The 16,983-nt window shown below is 40.1% G+C and overlaps 1 protein-coding gene across 3 annotated transcripts in view; it reads right to left on the bottom strand.

The window, feature by feature from the left end:
- SLC9A9 (solute carrier family 9 member A9) overlaps positions 1-16,983 on the bottom strand; it is a 538,349-nt gene that overhangs the window by 295,691 nt on the left and 225,675 nt on the right. For all 3 annotated transcript variants that reach the window (XM_038571125.1, XM_038571123.1, XM_038571124.1), the window contains exon 7: positions 3,829-3,967. In XM_038571125.1, the coding sequence (XP_038427053.1) occupies positions 3,829-3,967 (139 nt within the window). The remainder of the gene's footprint in view (positions 1-3,828; positions 3,968-16,983) is intronic.

Consider the following 16,983-nt stretch of genomic DNA (forward strand, 5'->3'; position numbering starts at 1 on the left):
AGAGGGGCGGGGAAGCAAAAAAGCATGACCCCTGGGGTGGAAGACCAAGATTGGAGTCTTGACTCTGCTGGTCACTGGCTGTGTGATTTCTGAGCAATGTATTAACCTCTCTGAGCCTCATTTCTATCCTGTGTGAATTGCAATGAGCATAATACCTACTCACCCAGGTGTGGAGAATAAAATTAGATGAGGTATATTTAAAATGTCTTGCAAAATTTTAGAAAGCACAAAATGTCAAGAAGAGGCAGAGTGACTTCATGATTGGGAGTGTAGCCTCTGGAAGACAAATTCCACCTCACTGTATCAGCTTCAGCGTGTCCCTCGACCACTTTGTGCCTTGGTTTCCCTGTCTGAAAATGGGGATAAATCACACAACCTACCTCCTAGTTATATAAACCAGCTATGACATGTTAAGCACTCACAAGAGTGCTGGGCATGCAACAAGGAATATGCACGTTTTTCTCTTTTTGTGATTTAAATGAATTTGTTTCATAAACCATCTTTTCTGGAAATAGAGTCAGTAAGGATCTGGAAGCAATTATTTATCTGGAAGAAAACACAGGTTGCCCTTTGCCCCTTTTCAGCATTCCTTCTTATTACTGGGAGGGCAGGCTTTGTTTTTAGTGGGGTTTGTTCCTCTGAATTCCCTCTTCTACTTCGTTGTGGAGAAGGCTGAGGTGGACATAGGACATAGGACATAGGACATTCTTCTCTTTCAACCTTCTCCAGAAAGTAGGTTAGTTCTGGGTCAAGATCCAAGCTTGCATAGAGCTCACAGGCCTATACCCGGAGGAGCACCACCTCATCATGGACAAGGTGTCAAGGCTCAGTGTGGTGGAGGGAATGACTGTGCACCCATCTCCTTTGCAGCCTGAGTTTGTGAGAGGCAAGGCCAGCAGGTGCTACATGACAGCTCTTCCTCCTGAGACTGAACCCCTGTCTCTTCCATTTCTGCAGCATTTTTTCCAGATTTGTTCCAATCTCATGGCAGACTTCTAATCTCCAGGAATTTTTTCCCCTTTCCTTACCAACTTGTTTACTTATGTTTCCATACAGTCCGTTCATATTGAGCATAAGAGAGCTCCAATTTCAGCTTTTCCACCCAGTGCAGGCTCTGGAGTTTAAATCCACCCTGGGTTTAAATCCCAGCCCTGAGATGTCTCAGCTGTATGGCTTTAGACAAGTTGTTTAACCTTTATGTGTCAGTTTCTTTAGCTGTAAAATTGAGATAATAGCAGTATCTCCCTCTCAGTGTTTTTACAAAAGCTATATGAGAAAATCCATTAGCAAAATGCTAATGACAATGGCTGGCAAATGGTAAAGTTCTCTACAAACATTACAGTAATAATAATTGCGTTCACTCTTACTGATATGTGACCCAGAGTAGCAACTAAACCTCCTTGAGCCTCAGTTTCCTCATGTGCAGCGTGAGAATAATAATGGCCTATCTTACAGGGTTGATTCAAATGAAGAGATATATACAAAGGCCTTGACACATGTTAGACATTATGAAATGTTGCTATCATCATTACCATTACTTATGCAAAACAACATGTGGGCTCCATCATAATTCCACTTAATAATCAAGAGGCAATAGGGATCAGTGATCAAATGCATGGTCTGTTTCTTAGTTTCAATCTCCGGGTTTGAATTTTGGCTCTAATATTTACAGCTGTATGTCACTGGGTAATACCTTATCCTTTCTAAGCTTCAGGGTCCGATAAAAATAGTATCTATGTGACATGGTCATTGTGAGGGTCAGTGAGGTATAGCGTATAAAACAAATAGTGAGAGGCCTTAGGTATCGTAAGTACTGATATTAATCATTAGATTATTAATGTTATTTTTATTAGAGATCAGCCTTAGATTTCTGAGTTACATTATCTCTTTGTCAAAGGAGTTGACACTCTTTAGGGTTTCTAGGCCAAAATTTTGGAGTGGCCTTTGAGTCTCCCCTCTTCTAATCATTAAGTCCTAGAGATTCTTCTAAACTTTAGTCTCTTTGATGTTTCTTCCACAGCTCATCATCACAGTTTCTCTTGATTCTAATCCTTTTCTGACTCATCCTATGAACTAGTTCCTCATTTATTGTTTAAAAACTGGGCTTTCAGTATGTCACTCTCCTGAGCAGAAACCTTCAGTAGCTAATGGTAGACTACAGAAGGAAACTCAGACTCCTTTGAATAATACTCTAAGAGACTCCACAAGGTGAGTCCAACCCACCTGTGTCACCCCATCTTCCACTGCTCACCATTCCGAGCCCTCTGGTCCTCTCAGGCACATCGTCCATCTCTCATGCCAGCCCTATCCCCACACTTCAATGAATGCTGGTTTTCTCCTGAATCGCTTATCACATAGCTTTTGTCTATATCCTATCTATATTTCAGGCCAAGCCTACATCTCTCTCTGTATGTAAATATTGCTTTTTAAATTATTTTTCAGAATAATAAGACTAGTCAAGAGTCTATTGGACTATTTCAGAAACAATGGACTCATCCACATTTGAATGTTTAGAGTCCTAATAAGGTGGCTATGGGTTTAGCACCAATATTCTACACAACTCTTATTGTAGAGCTTGTCTTTCCAAGGTTGTTACTAATTGAAGGTCATATTTTATTTATCCTTTGACTCATATTAGAAATGCTTAGTAGGGACGCCTGGGTGGCTCAGCAGTTTAGCGCCTGCCTTCGGCCCAGGGCGTGATCCTAGAGTCCTGGGATCGAGTCCTACATGGGCTCCCTGTGTGGAGCCTGCTTCTCCCTCTGCCTGTGTCTCTGGCTCCCTTTCTCTCTGTGTCTCTCATGAATCAATCAATATATATAAATATATAATAAATATATATTTATATATTATTTATATATTTATATATTATTGTAATTATATATATTATATAATATATATATTTAAAAAGAAACCCTTAGTAGAACCTAGTGTTTTAGCAGCTGCTCAGTGAGTAGGGTTCACTGCGTCAGTCCCCATGAAAAAATATCCAACATTTTGCTTTCTTTAGTAGAGCCCTGACACATCTTGCACCTTCTCTTTTCCCCAAGGTCTTTTGTCCTTGATCCTTTGTTGTGCCTCTTTTTACGGCCTCTGTTAAGCCCTCACACTTGACATTGGCTTTCTGGCCTGCTTCCTCAACTCTGACCTATTTCTCCCCATCTGACTGTTCACTAGACAGCTCACTAGACCAGCCTCATTCCCTGGCTCAAATCCTCTAGGAACTCTACCATTCTTCCACCCCACTACTACAAAAGAGGGAATGGGATGACACAATTGCCCAGATATGGCAAACATGTCATTTCTGCCCTGCTTGTAGATCCCCTTCAGTAAAATCACTAAGGATGTTTGCTTAAACCCACAGTGATCTTTGGCTCAGCCAGTCCTATGAGCTAGTGATTGAAAGAAGTTTGAAAAGGAAGAAGAGAATACCTAGTAAATCACTCCCAGTCAATCTTGTCTTGTTCTTGACCTCAGATCATCTTCAGGTTCCCTCTTGACCCTAATACATCCAATCCTGATGCGCCATGCCCATCTATTTCCCTACATGGCAATTTTTCAGATTATTGCTATCTTAGGGTCAGACAGTAGCAGTAGTGCTAGAAAGGCCTTGGACAAGAAAGATCCTGGGCCCCTCTGCTGCTACCAAACTTATGCCTCAAAGATGACTTAGAACTAAGATGGCTCCAGTGGCATTGGATCACATTTGAATCAGACTGTTTAGCCATTTCTTGCTTGGCCTGGAAGTTGTCCATCCTCAGAAACATTCCAGGGACACTGACAGCTCTTAATAGTCCCCAGCTTTCCACACACATGCACAAAGGATATCAGTGCGGTGACAACAGCATATGCAGACCCCATTGCAAACGAGCCGGCGAAGATCCCCAGGAAATTCCCCACGGACTGGAAGAATGCTGCAGCATCAAATGCATTTGGATTCTCCTTGGGACTGTAAATGGATATAGAACTGAAAAGAAAAGATGGTGAAGGTTAATTAGTGACTTCTCTCTTACGGCCCAAATACCAGATGTCAGAAGTTAGCACCCATGTTTGAGGAGGGTACCTTCTATGAGGTTAGCTGCTGGTTGGAAGAGTTCAGGAGAAACAGATGAGGACAGGGAGAGGTAGAGAAAGTAGAGAGCTTTCCCTTTCCTTACAGCCCAATCCCATGGTATCCATATATTGTTGCCAGTCAGTAAACATTTTTATATTGGAAGGGTCATAAAGAATATTGTTTCTGAGCAAACTAGGCATTAAAACATGGTAGGTGTATAAGGAATCTGCTGAGGAGATAGATAACTGTGAATTATTTAGTGGCCATATGTCTTCAGTGCTGTTATATATTCACAAATGCTCCTGATAAAAAGTGCACTTTTATGGCCTGTGCACAAATGGGCAATACAAATCACAGCGTGCACAAAATATTCTGCTGTGATCTTGTCATAAACCACAAAGCATTCCTCCTCTCCAGTGTAACCCTTCAGAAACAGAGCCCAGACGATGCTTAGAGCATCACAGTATTAACCCCTGGGGAAAGACAAAACCCTCATTTTCCCACCGAAACAAATGGCAGCAGCTGCCCGAGGTTATCTTTTATACCCCAATTCTGGTGGCTGCTAACAGATTTATTTCTATAGAGAAAAAGCAATCCACCAATAGGCAGTCTGTTCACTTAAATATTTTTGAGGACACCACATTTGCTATTTTTTTAACCAGGCCCTCAAATCCCAGAATATTCATAAGAAGGACAAGGTACATCCTATTTTAGAAAATATGAACTCCGTATTGTAGCATTAAAATGAACAGATGTGCTAGAACCAGTAGCTTTGGGGAGATAAATGAAGTAACTTTTCAGTTGTTTTTTTTTTTTTTTTAAATAGTTTTTATTTTAAATATGAGGTCTTTAAAACCAATCAGGAAAATCAAGAGTTTTGTAATAAATTCTGGAAGAACTTTGTAGCAGTACAGAAAGCAAGAAGTATACTAGACACACTGACTTGAGATTAGATTGGATTTTACAGAGATGTAACGGAATCTTTTATGGTTTGGGTGATTAGAGCATGTTAACTACCTGATTTGACTTTTAGTATCTAGAGACCAGTTAAGGGGGTGGGGGAATGGATTCCAGCTCTTTTACAGGAAGATATGTGGCTTTAAAAAGGTAGTTTTAGGGATCCCTGGGTGGCGCAGCGGTTTGGCGCCTGCCTTTGGCCCAGGGCGCGATCCTGGAGACCCGGGATCGAATCCCACATCAGGCTCCCGGTGCATGGAGCCTGCTTCTCCCTCTGCCTATGTCTCTGCCTCTCTCTCTTTCTCTCTCTGTGACTATCATAAATAAATAAAAATTAAAAAAAAAAAAAAAAAAAAAAGGTAGTTTTAAATGTTCTTAGTTTTTCCCTGGGTGTCTTTAAACCCCTAAAGTAGGCCAAACACTTCCACTTTGATCATTAATTGGATAAGGAAGATGAATGTGGATCTCAAATGGAGCCCTTGAAATGTATGCGAGAAAAGGATTGCCTTTGAAGTGTTTTCTTTTTGTAAAGTGTTGTGTTTTGCAGACAAAAATGGAAGAGCAAACCCATATTTAGATCCTTTGTATCTGACAGTCCTGAGAATGGGTGTATAACCCCATGGCCATTTTGACACTTGGTGCCCAATGCAAAGCTTAATGTGTGAGTTGACATTCAGTAGCATATTTCCTCATTCCAAAGAAGGAACAAGTGTGATGAAAAAACATTCTATTTGCATTCTGCTTTTCAAACAAAGAGTTCTGCATAGTAACACAGCCTGTGAATAATTCTGTTAATTGCTGAGGCCATCAATAGATCTGATCCATAGAAAGGTAGCTCCTCACCCCCATCTCCACCTCTGCACTCCAGAAAAAATTTTCTCTGTCTTATTTTCCTGACCTTGAAGCATCATCATCACATCATTTGGCCATAACACTATGTATAATTTCCATTATTTATGAAACGTTTTCCTTTAAATCAGTTCATTTGTATTTGAATGCAAGAGCTTTTATTAAAGAATATTTATGAAGCCATAGATTTGATGTGCTAATTTTATTTCTTTTTAATACATATGAGATTATGTAACTATTACATTTGATAAAAAGTTAACCTGTGTGTCACCTACAATCACCTGGGTACCCGCATTGGTTCTCGGTCTGCATTTTGGGAGACATTCATTTCCTGGGCTCTGATCCCCACCCAGTAAGGGTACGGACAAACTTCATATACTTCCCTGTGATGTTTGATTTAACTTAAGGGAAAAGCTTAACTTCCCTTGTCTTATGAAGACGTGTCTGTTGAATTTGCTGCCCCTAAAACTCCCAGGATGAATGGGGTGGGTACCCAGTAGGGTCCTGGTGGGACATTAGGTGCAAGGTGTCGGGGGTGGGGGGCAGACAGGAATGAGCATAGAGAAGAGAAGAATTTGAGTCAAAAAACATTTTATTGAACATATACAAGGCATATCCAGGCACAGAGGCCTAAGATGTAGATGACAATGAGCTCTAGTCATGGTGCTAAGTGTGATTAGATAGATAACATCTAATGGTGCAAATGAGGCAAGAGTCACTATTTTAGATGAGAGGAGATGGCATTTGAGCAAGGAAGCAAGTCAACAGACAGTGATGGGAAGAGAGTACTTCAGGCAGTAGAAAGAGTGTAAGCAAAGGCAAGAAGGCAGATGGTTGAGGGCAGGCACTTCCAGGCAGAATTATATGGTTATGGTTGGAACACAGGGACCATGTATGTGGGCACCTATGGAGGTAGAGATGGGGAGATGACATCGCTCAGCTTTAAATTTCACATTAAACATATACAAAAATCCTCACATTTACATAACATTTTGTCCCCTTTATGCCTGCATTCTAACTTCATTTCATCCTGTAACATTTCTGCCAGGTAAACAGGGCAGGTATTTTCATCCTTCCTTTTCTTTCTTTTTTCTTTTATAAAACAAAGAAATGAAGAGAGAAATTAAGATCATAGAGCTATTGAGTTCAAAAATGTAGATTTGTTTCTTCCTTCAAAAAGTTATTTTGTTGGGAGGAAAACAGGGAAAACAAGAAGCCAGATCAGGAGAGTTGAGTAAGTGCTGCACTGATTGTAAACGCAGTAGAAGTTCAGGTACCAGAACCTTTAATTTCATCCCTGGACGGAACACAGGCAGCACCCTCCCTTGTGCAAAGATAGAGCAGATTGCACTGTATGGGGTGAGATCATCCTCTCCCCCATCTCACTAGATGACCAGACTCGGGGCTTCTCAGGGGAATCTGCTTTCAGGTCTGGCTCTCAGACTTAAGCTTTGCTGGGCCTGGCCTGTGTCTTTTTCCTCTTTGCATGTCCAGGACACACATTGGTGCCTGGCACATGGCAGGCCAAAAAGGATAATGGAATAAAGGCAGGATAACTGGAAAGTAGAAAGGAAAGAAAGAAGAAATGCAGGAAAGAAGGAGGTTTGCAGATCCTAGTCTTGAAACGAATCATCATATACAAGATTTTCTTTAGTAAGCAATGACTTTATATATTTATATTGTGTATTTATATATATAAATATATATTTATATTATATTTATAAGGTTCATCAGCTTAAACTGAAGGTGACACTTGAGATTCTTTAACTTGAGCTTAGTTAAGTGGCACCCCTACTGGATGTTCTGTAGGCAAAGCCCTCTGGCTTTTGATGAGGAGTGAGGTAAAGAAAGCAGGTAAAGAGGTCAGGGAGGTCGCATCTTTCCTGACTGCTAGGATTTAGGAAGCTATTCCTCTGGGCTCTAAATCCTGGTGAAGGAGGAATCTCCTTGGGCTCTGGTTTTCAGTTGCAACACTAAGCCTCTGGATTGTAGGGCAGCATCTGCAGAGGGTGCTTTCTGGAAACAAACAGGGGTTTGGGTAGTATATGCAGAGTTTGCCAACTTCAACCCAAGAAAGGAAGAAATAGCATTTTCCAGCAGTTGCAGACCTTTGGACTTGAAAAGAAAACATATCCTCCCTTGCACTGAGGGAGATGCTTGGACCATTTGTGGATGCAAACATGGGAAGGGAGAGAGGAGGAGAAGAGGAATTAGAGTTTCTGCTAACCTGTGTGGTGCTTGTTCTTTGGGACACTACTCATAGAGGTACTGTTTATAACACAAGCTGGTAAAGATGGATCTACAATCCCTATATTTCTGGAAAGAATATTTGAGTTAGATAAAACCAATATCCTTGAAAATGATATGAGCAGAAATACATAGCGGTGTTTAAATATTCATCTCATAAATTGGAAATAAGTCCAGGTTATTGATTCATTCTATTCAGGAATAGATTATTCAGCAAAAATGAGTTTGATGATAGTATATTGTATCCGTTCTCAGAAATAAATGTGTGCAGCATCTTTTATTCACAATTTTTGAAATGGATGAAATATCCTCAATTCCTTTGATGAAAGCAACATGAATCAGGATTGTGTTGCTCACTGTATCATTTAAGATTCATAGACAGGATCGCAACTCCAGTTTCTCAATAACCAATTTTTTTCATCTTTATGATGTTCCTTCAGGGAACTTACCTAGCATCTCAGATAGTATTAAGAGCATATAACTGAATCTGGGATCTGGGTTCAAATTTCAATTCTGCTACTTACTGCCTGTGTGACCTCGAGCAAGTTTACTTAAATTATATGCAACTTGGTTTCCTATAAAATGAGGATGATAACAGTAGTAACTATCACAGAAGCTGCTACAAGAATTCAATGAATTAATGTTTATAAAACACTTGAAGTGGCACCTGTAACATAGTAGGAATTAGACAAGCATTTCTTAAGTAAATCATCCTTCTTCAAATAACCCATTCCTCCTCCTGCTCTTCCTCCTTCCTTTCTCTTTTTCTCTCTTTTGAACTGAGAGTTTGGTTTATTTCTAAAACAAGCATCTCAAACTAGATGATGTCCAATCAGCACCTCAACTGAAACAGAATTGAGGTGTCATTACCTGTCTCTCTTATACCCTGACTGGACTGATCTGGTCTAGGATTGCTGAGTGTCAGGGACCATTTGATCTTACAAATTGTCGTTTTGTTTTGTTTTGTTTTTTTGTGGAATGGTGTATGATGCCTATGCTCAATAAATGCTAGTGATGAAGAAGAAGAAGAAGAGGAAGAAGAAGAAGAAGAAGATGAAGAAGAAGAAGAAGAAGAGGAAAAAAGAAAGAAATAAGAAAAAGAGGAATAAAAGAAGAAGGTAATGCAATTATGCTGGAAATGAAAATGATAAAATGCAGGTTAAGTGTTCTATAAATGGTACCACCATCACTGCCACCAATGCCATCTCCTCCATGACTCATGACTCTGGCTTTCTTCCCATTCTGGGTCCTACCAAGTCTTCTCTCTCCTGGTTCTTACAATCTTTATGAAGGTCATTCGATTTCTAACACCATCCACTTTGTTATTTTTCACTGCTACTGCTAAAATATTTTGCCTCATACTTATTCACTTAAATTACTCAACAACAGCCAGCTTTGGGCAGCTGTTCTTTCATTATGACGCTGTCCTCTGATTGGTCCTCTCAGCTCCCACAGTCTACTCTCCATCCCGGGTGCCTGACTGGGACAACCTGCTTCTCCTAGTCCCTAGTCTAGTCTCAATTCTTTTGTGAGCATGAAATCAATGTCCCTCTAAAACTTTCAAAAGGAAAGTATTAAGCAAACACATTGTAATCATTTCAGATGATTTATTAATGTAATCATTAAAGAAAAAAATAAGAAAATGACTACTATAGCCAAAGATGTACAAAAGGACCTACTATTTTCTTTGCCAAATCCTTAATCCCTAACAAAAAAAATTCTAACTGCTGGCACCAGTTTATTAAAGAATTCCTGATTAGTTGGGATTATATATAAAGTGGTTTATTTCATTTTTTTCCAATTACTGCTTCCAGCTGTACTATGTCGAATCCTTCTTTATGGGGGTATGTAGTTCCACTAATGATGTCTTAGCCAAATTCCATTATTCAATTCCTTTCGGTTGTTAAGACTTGGTAGAGTCTAGCTTAAAACCTAAATCTTCAAAGCAGGATTGATTCTTCTTCTCCCTACAGAATATTATAGAGCATCAGGCAGGATGACTTGGAAGGGAGGAGAGGCAGGAGCGGTGTTCCTCCAAGTCTCTTCTGAGCACCTATGTCCCCTGTCATAGGAGACACGGGGCGGGGGGGGGGGTGTCCAGCTGGTTCCTGCTCAGTCCCTCTCTTAGAGGCCTCTGCTGACACAGTAGCACCTCCATTTTGCTGAGAACTGCCTCACAGGGACCACTCAATCTTCCATCTGCCCTGCCAGCTATGTGTATTCCCAGTCCTTTCCTATGGCTTATAGATCAGGGGCCGTCTGGGCAGCATGGTGGCTCTCACCCTTCTTTTGAATTCCAGCCCTTTTATTGGGCCATGGACCACTGTGCCAGTTCACTTTGACCACTCCCTAAACACACAGAGCCTTCAGGTCCTGCTGACACAGACTGCTCCAACTGATTCCTTTTAGAAATCTCTAGGCCAGTCCCCATGTTCTTGTGTACTCCCACTCCAAGAAACCACATCTAAGAATTCCCTTCCTTTACTTTCTTTTGAGAGGGCTTTAGCCTCTTTTCTCCACTGGGGAATGAACTGGCAAGGCCTCTTTTGCAGGCAGCCTCAGCCTACTGGGTGGTTCCTTCCAGTACAGTCCCTTCCACTTGACTTAGGATAGAAGAAGCACCCCCTTGGATAAAGGGAACAGCTTGACACCTCAAACACTGTAGTCTTTCCAAGGATGACCCCACTCCTCCCCATCCCTTTCATATACCAATTTGAGTCAAGAGAGATGGTGGGGAGGTTGAGGGAAATGAGGCTGATTCTGTTGCCAATTAAGCTAGTTGGGAGGTGAGGCGTTAACTGCTAGAGAAAGCTGCTGCTCTTTTTAGTATGGAGTCATTTATCAGCTTTTGTTTTCAGCTTTGCTCCCCAAACCCAACTTGGCAAACAGGAAAAGGCCCACAGGATGACACAGCTTATGACCTTTATGTCAGGTTGCTTCTAGTTTTCTTCTCCCTACCTAGAGTTGTTTCCTCATTTTTAAGAAGAAATACAACATAGAGGGGAAATGAAAATTGGTAAAAGCTCCTCTGTTTAGTTGGCCCTGAGTGTCATAGGTAAGAAACAAAGTAGAAGAAAACTAATTACAGTGCTATTTTGTGTTTAAAAAATGTTTTGTCCTGAAAAAAAAAAAAAAAAAAAAACCAGAAACAAGTGGATCCTTATCTATTATTTATCTTTTAATAACTATACCAACCTGCCCTTTCTCAAGAAGTTGCTTAATTATGAATAAGGAATTGATTTTTATGGGGCCAAGAATTGTGTGTACACATTGGAATTCATTCTGGCATCTGCCTGCCCATTATTCTGGCTTATGTTCTGCCAAAAGCCAATGAAGCTCTGTTAAGAGAACCTGCTGTAAAACATAATGACTTCAGGAATTGGGGGCATTCCAGGCACCCTGGGAGGTTAGAAGAGCTGCCTCTTAATAATAAGAGGTTCTGGCCAGAAGTTCCTCTGAGCTTCAGTTAGAACCGTTGGGCTTCACCTTCCCAAGGGCCAACAACCCTGCAGGGTGGAGAGCCATGTTTGCAGAGGGCACATTAATAACTCTTTCAGCTTCTGGAGGACCATTTAGTTAATGACTTTGCTCCCTGAGATTCCAAATTCATACCAAGGTGTGATTTTCCAAATCCTTGACAAATTTCATTTCGCCATTTTGACATCTGACACAAGAGAAAAAGACAAGGGGAATTCTGTGGCAAGTATGAATTGGTGTGTCATAGCTGCCCCCAGAATAACATAGCCTCATGCTACATGTACTGATTCACACCATCAACAAATACTTACTACTCATCTACTATGTTCAGATATTTTTCTAAGCACTAAAGATCAAGTAGCAACACAACAAAGCTTCTAATTTCACGTTTCTTACATTCCAGTAGAGAAAATAACATAAAAAATAGCTAAGCAGATAAATATATGATTTAATGAGAGAGATTGAAAAGAAACAAAGCAGTATGAGGGGATGGGATACAAAGTGATAGGGGAACTGCTTTAGTTAGTGTGGTCAAGAAAGTCTTCTCTGAGAAAGATTATTAAGTGGAGTCCTGAATCAAAAGAACTAGAGTGAGCTTTCTAGACCCTCTGCTTTCTAGCTAGCACTTGCTCGGTGGGTCTGAGTTGCTGCAAGGCGGCAATGTGGCTGGAGCGAAATGAATGGGGGAAGAGTGATGGGAGATAGGGCTGGAGATAGGGCTTGGGCCAGGTCTTATGGAAGCTTTCAGGCTATTTTTAGGTCTTAAGATATTCTTCTAGGGATAAACAGGCAGCCACTGGAGGGCTTGCAATTGGGGAGAGCTGTAGTATGAAATATTTTAGATGAAGTCTGTGTCAATAAAGTAGAAGAAATTGAACAGGAGACAGCGTGGTCCCATTGTATGTATTCCCCAATGGCTGAGGCAGACCAGATCTCTCTTCATCAGTCTAGATGCCATCATCTAAATGAGACCTGACAAACCACAGCAAACCACAGGAGAAGGAGTAGGGTGGTGAGAGGAAGATGGAAGGAAGGAGGAGAGTTTAAAGGGCAGATGAATTTAGTAGAAATAGTTTCAGTAAGCATTTGTAATGTAGTCAAGGACTGGCCTTGTTTTTTGGGTTCCAGAGGCAAGCTATGGCCCAAAACTAAAAACACCATAGGGAGAAAGATTTCAACTTCATATATTATTTCAAAATTTACTAATTTTTAGATCCGATGCAAAAGGAAATGGGTACTAGGAAAAGGTAGTGAGTTCTCTGTCCTTGGAGATACTTAAGCATAGATGAAAGAATTACTTTCCAGGGTGCTATGGAGAAATTCCATGCACTATATGTTGGATAATGTGGCCTCTAGGAAATTCTCACCCCAAGAGTTACTGATTCACTACGTATTTTTCCAACTTCCTTCAGGAATATCAGAAGAGGGATGTAGGGTGCTTTGCTTTCTGTGCTAACCCAAATCCTGCCATTAGAAATGGCTGAACACTCAGTGAGTAAGGAGCAGTACTTTACTGCAATGGGGACACAATGAAGGCACAAATGATTTAGGCTGGAGCTGGGTTGATAATGACATCAAGAACAGTTACAAATTTCAGCATGGAATAAAGCCTTTGACAGATTCCTAAGTGGCTCTGCTCCATTAAGTTCCAACTTTAAGGTGACAAAGAGATCCCTGAGTTTAAAATTGGTTAAAAGGGAAGAAGAGTTAAAGGAGGTTTGTTATGAATTATGTGTGCATTTTCTTTGAAAGGACATCTTAAATTACTTTGCAATTTAGTCTGAAAAGTCTTGTCAGAATTGAATTAGTCTGTGGGCTTTGAGAAAATTTTCTCTAACACCTCATATTGAGAGGGAAGTGAATTTGAGATAGTCTTAAAGATAAAAGTAACTTGCAAATACTCTTCTTTTATTTTGTTTTCTTTCTTTCTTTCCTGAGACAGAAACAGAAATTTGAATCCCACTACTATGAGACTTTTTAAAAGAGAGAGAGAGAGACTAATTCTTATGACCTAATGGGAATTTCAACCCTTTCTCTTACTTTTCAGTTCCTTTAATCATCACTAATGAAATCTTAGCTCCAAAGAGTACTGTGATCTGTGAAACTTTTAGTCATAATAGATATTAAAAACAGATATAGAAAAGTAGGTTAATAGCCACTAAAGATGGAAATCTAGTTAAAATTAAAATATAATCATTAACAGGTGCAAGCAGGATCAAATATTAATCCCCCATGTTGAAATGAAGAAGGGGGTCAGGTGCTCCAACATTTATTCAGCCCTCAAAATACTTACTATTTCCTGTATTCTTACTATGGAGCATTCACTATGTGTCAAGAACTATGGTAAGCAGTTTTACAAACTCATCTGATTTATCATCACAGGATCCCCTAAAGTAGGTGGTATTGTGATTTCCATTTTATAGATGAGGGAACTATGGCTTAGATTGAGTAACTTCATATGTATCATCTCATTCAATCTTTCTAACAATCTAATGAAGAAAGTATTTGCATTTGATATACACAAACTCATAGAAGGTAAATCATTTGTCCAAGGTAACTCACTAGTCAATGGAGCAGCAGATATTCAACTCAGATCTCATCAATTGCAAGTCTATGTACAGTGCAGGCTAGAAAGTGGGAACATCAGGATCTATCACCAAGTGTGCCCACAGCTAAATAACTCAGCAAACATTTCATCTTTATAGGAACAAAGAAAAGATCACTCTTCAGAGTTTAAGATTTTGGGAACTTTAGGTATAATTTGTCAGAAAAAAAAATTGTATTTGTTCGTATATCCATTTCAATATGAAGAGTTTTACTGACAACCTGGTACTACTTCTGGGCCAAGATTTTTTCATGGAGGCCACTCTTCCATATTAAATGGCTTTAATATCTTGGCATTCACATTAACACCAGTTCAGCTCCATCATCCTATGTGGTTGATCACTCTGTGCTCCCACATGCTAAGTTCTGTCTCTATAGTAATTACTTATCTGTATCTCAGGGTCTTCACCTGAAAAATGGTGATGACAATTATGCCTCCTTCACAGAGTGGGGATTAACTGTATCAATATGTGTACAATGCTTCTACCTGGAACATAGAAAGCACTCCATAAATGCTAGCTGCTATTATTGTTGTTACTGTTATATGTATTAGTATTATTATTGGAATGATTGCTTTATCTTTCACCATTTGCTCAAAAAAAATCGATAAAAACTAAGCTCTATTTCTTGGAAGATGGGAGTCATTTAGGAATTCCAATTAGTGTGTCAGAACATTATAAGAATCTTTTGGGGGTGAAATGAGCAATACATTTAGAGTTAGATCAAATACTGAATTCATCTTTTTCTTAATGAGGCCTGTAGAGCAGAAGGCTACTAGCATAGTATCAAACAAGGAGATGCATGTAAATTGTTAACAATAGCTAAGCACAAAAGATCCATGGTTGTCTTGCAAATCCAATGAAGCTGAACTTCTAGCAGCCTAGCCAGAGAAGGGGACAGAAAGGTAGACATACCACAGAAATCCTGTTGCTATACCTAAGGCAAAAAATGTTCGTGAACAGAGGGTGTCTAATGAAGTTGTGTCGGATTGAGGATTAGCAACAATCAAGGAAAAATCATGAAACCAATGGAGTTTGCTTTTATGGCGATCACCAGTACACAGCTCACCGCATGCTACATAGAGATAAAGAAGAATCTGAAAACAGGCACTTGTTTGCCTTGGGGCCTGCAGTGTTTCAGGCATGCTGCATGCGGAGGACAGAGACGTGGCTGAATGAAATGCTAGTTTCCTCTGGCTGGGTCAAAGGACTTTTCATAGACAATGGGCTGCCTTCCTAATCTGAGTGTCTTTTATTCCCACATTACACAGATCCCACTCCCATTATAAACCATTTCCTGAGACAGACTGAGTTTTACCTAACGACAGGCAACTCCTGGAAATTACTTGCACAGGTTGGCTCACTCCCCCAGACCCTTCCCTGTTCTTCCATTTATTAATAATTAAGTGAGTCTCTGGGCCCCAAATCACAAATCAATTTAATTAAGAATCTGCACCCATCTCTCTAGAGCTAAATACAATTTTGCTTGAGTTTTAGGGTATCTCTGGGGGCAAAGCCCATAGTTACCTTCTTAAACTAATGTATTTTACCAAGTTAGTTGCCTCACTGCCACAGATTTTAGTTTTGTGTTTGAAGCATGAAACCTACAGACCAACAAGTTCTACCAAATAGAGTTTTGCTTCTACATAATGTTTTTATATTACATTACACGCATCTAGCAGTTGTTATCAAGTGGATATTACAGAATGCTTAAGTTTCACAGAAGAGTCATTTCTGAGAGTAGATCTTCAGGACACGACTTTATCTGGGATAAGAATGTGGACTTTGAGGTATATTTGAATTTCAAATTAATGCAACTTGTAAGAATTAAGAGATTCCTAACTCAAGCAATTAATAGGCTTCTCCTACCCCATGCAGTAAAGATAGTTACAAGATATGGAGTCAGAAGCCAAACATAGGATGAACACTTCATTTACCAAGGCCTTTGCTGAGCTGGGGAGGAGTATAAGCTACTGTGCCAGTAGCTAGAGCCCTGGGTCCTGAAGTAGTCTTGAAGTATCAGGAGAATGGTTTTTGCACATCTAGGCAGAGAATAGCTCAGAGGCTTGGGAAACATGCAAGCCAGATGATACCCTCAGAGATTGGGGCAAAGGGAGGTCAGGGGAAGGCTTCACACTAGAACCAGGTAAGCAAGCCATAGTAAGTAAGTAAACAACCAGCAAGGTGGCCGGGAAATCAATGATTCATGAGTCCAGAGATGAATGTGAACCCAACATAAATCCACACATGCACTTTTCTGGAAAGGAATTCCTTAACTTTCGTCAAGTTCTCCATTTAGTTCATGACCTCAAAAAGGTTAAAAAACCACTGAAGCTTGGGTACACATATTCTGATGGCGGAACAAGGAGGGGTAGTTAAAATCTGAGTCAAATAGTGATCTCCAGAAGGTAAGACAAGAGGGAGAATCAGATAACCATCTCAAGGCACAGGAGTACCTTGGTAATGGAGGAAACCTTATATCTAAGTCATGACCTTTTTGAACACACATCCTGCTGGGGCAGGGGCTGTATATGGCTGCTCTGGACTAGCAGGTAATGTACAGAAGAACACAAGTGAGTAATGACAGGTCAGAAAGAGTGACAATTCTTGACATCTCAGTATATGTGGATGGAAAGTTGAGGTTTTGAGAGTTATATTTGCACAGTAGTGAATAACAGAGTTAGGAACCATAGCAGGTAACACCATGAAGCGTAAGTTACATGTGGCCTGGATCAATCCTTCTTTCTATTCATGAGTGAGCTTATGTCAACTTTATGTATTCAATGCATCTAAAGT

This window comes from Canis lupus, chromosome 23, assembly GCF_011100685.1.
Source record: "Canis lupus familiaris isolate Mischka breed German Shepherd chromosome 23, alternate assembly UU_Cfam_GSD_1.0, whole genome shotgun sequence".
In the NCBI taxonomy this organism is placed as follows: Eukaryota; Metazoa; Chordata; class Mammalia; order Carnivora; family Canidae; genus Canis; species Canis lupus.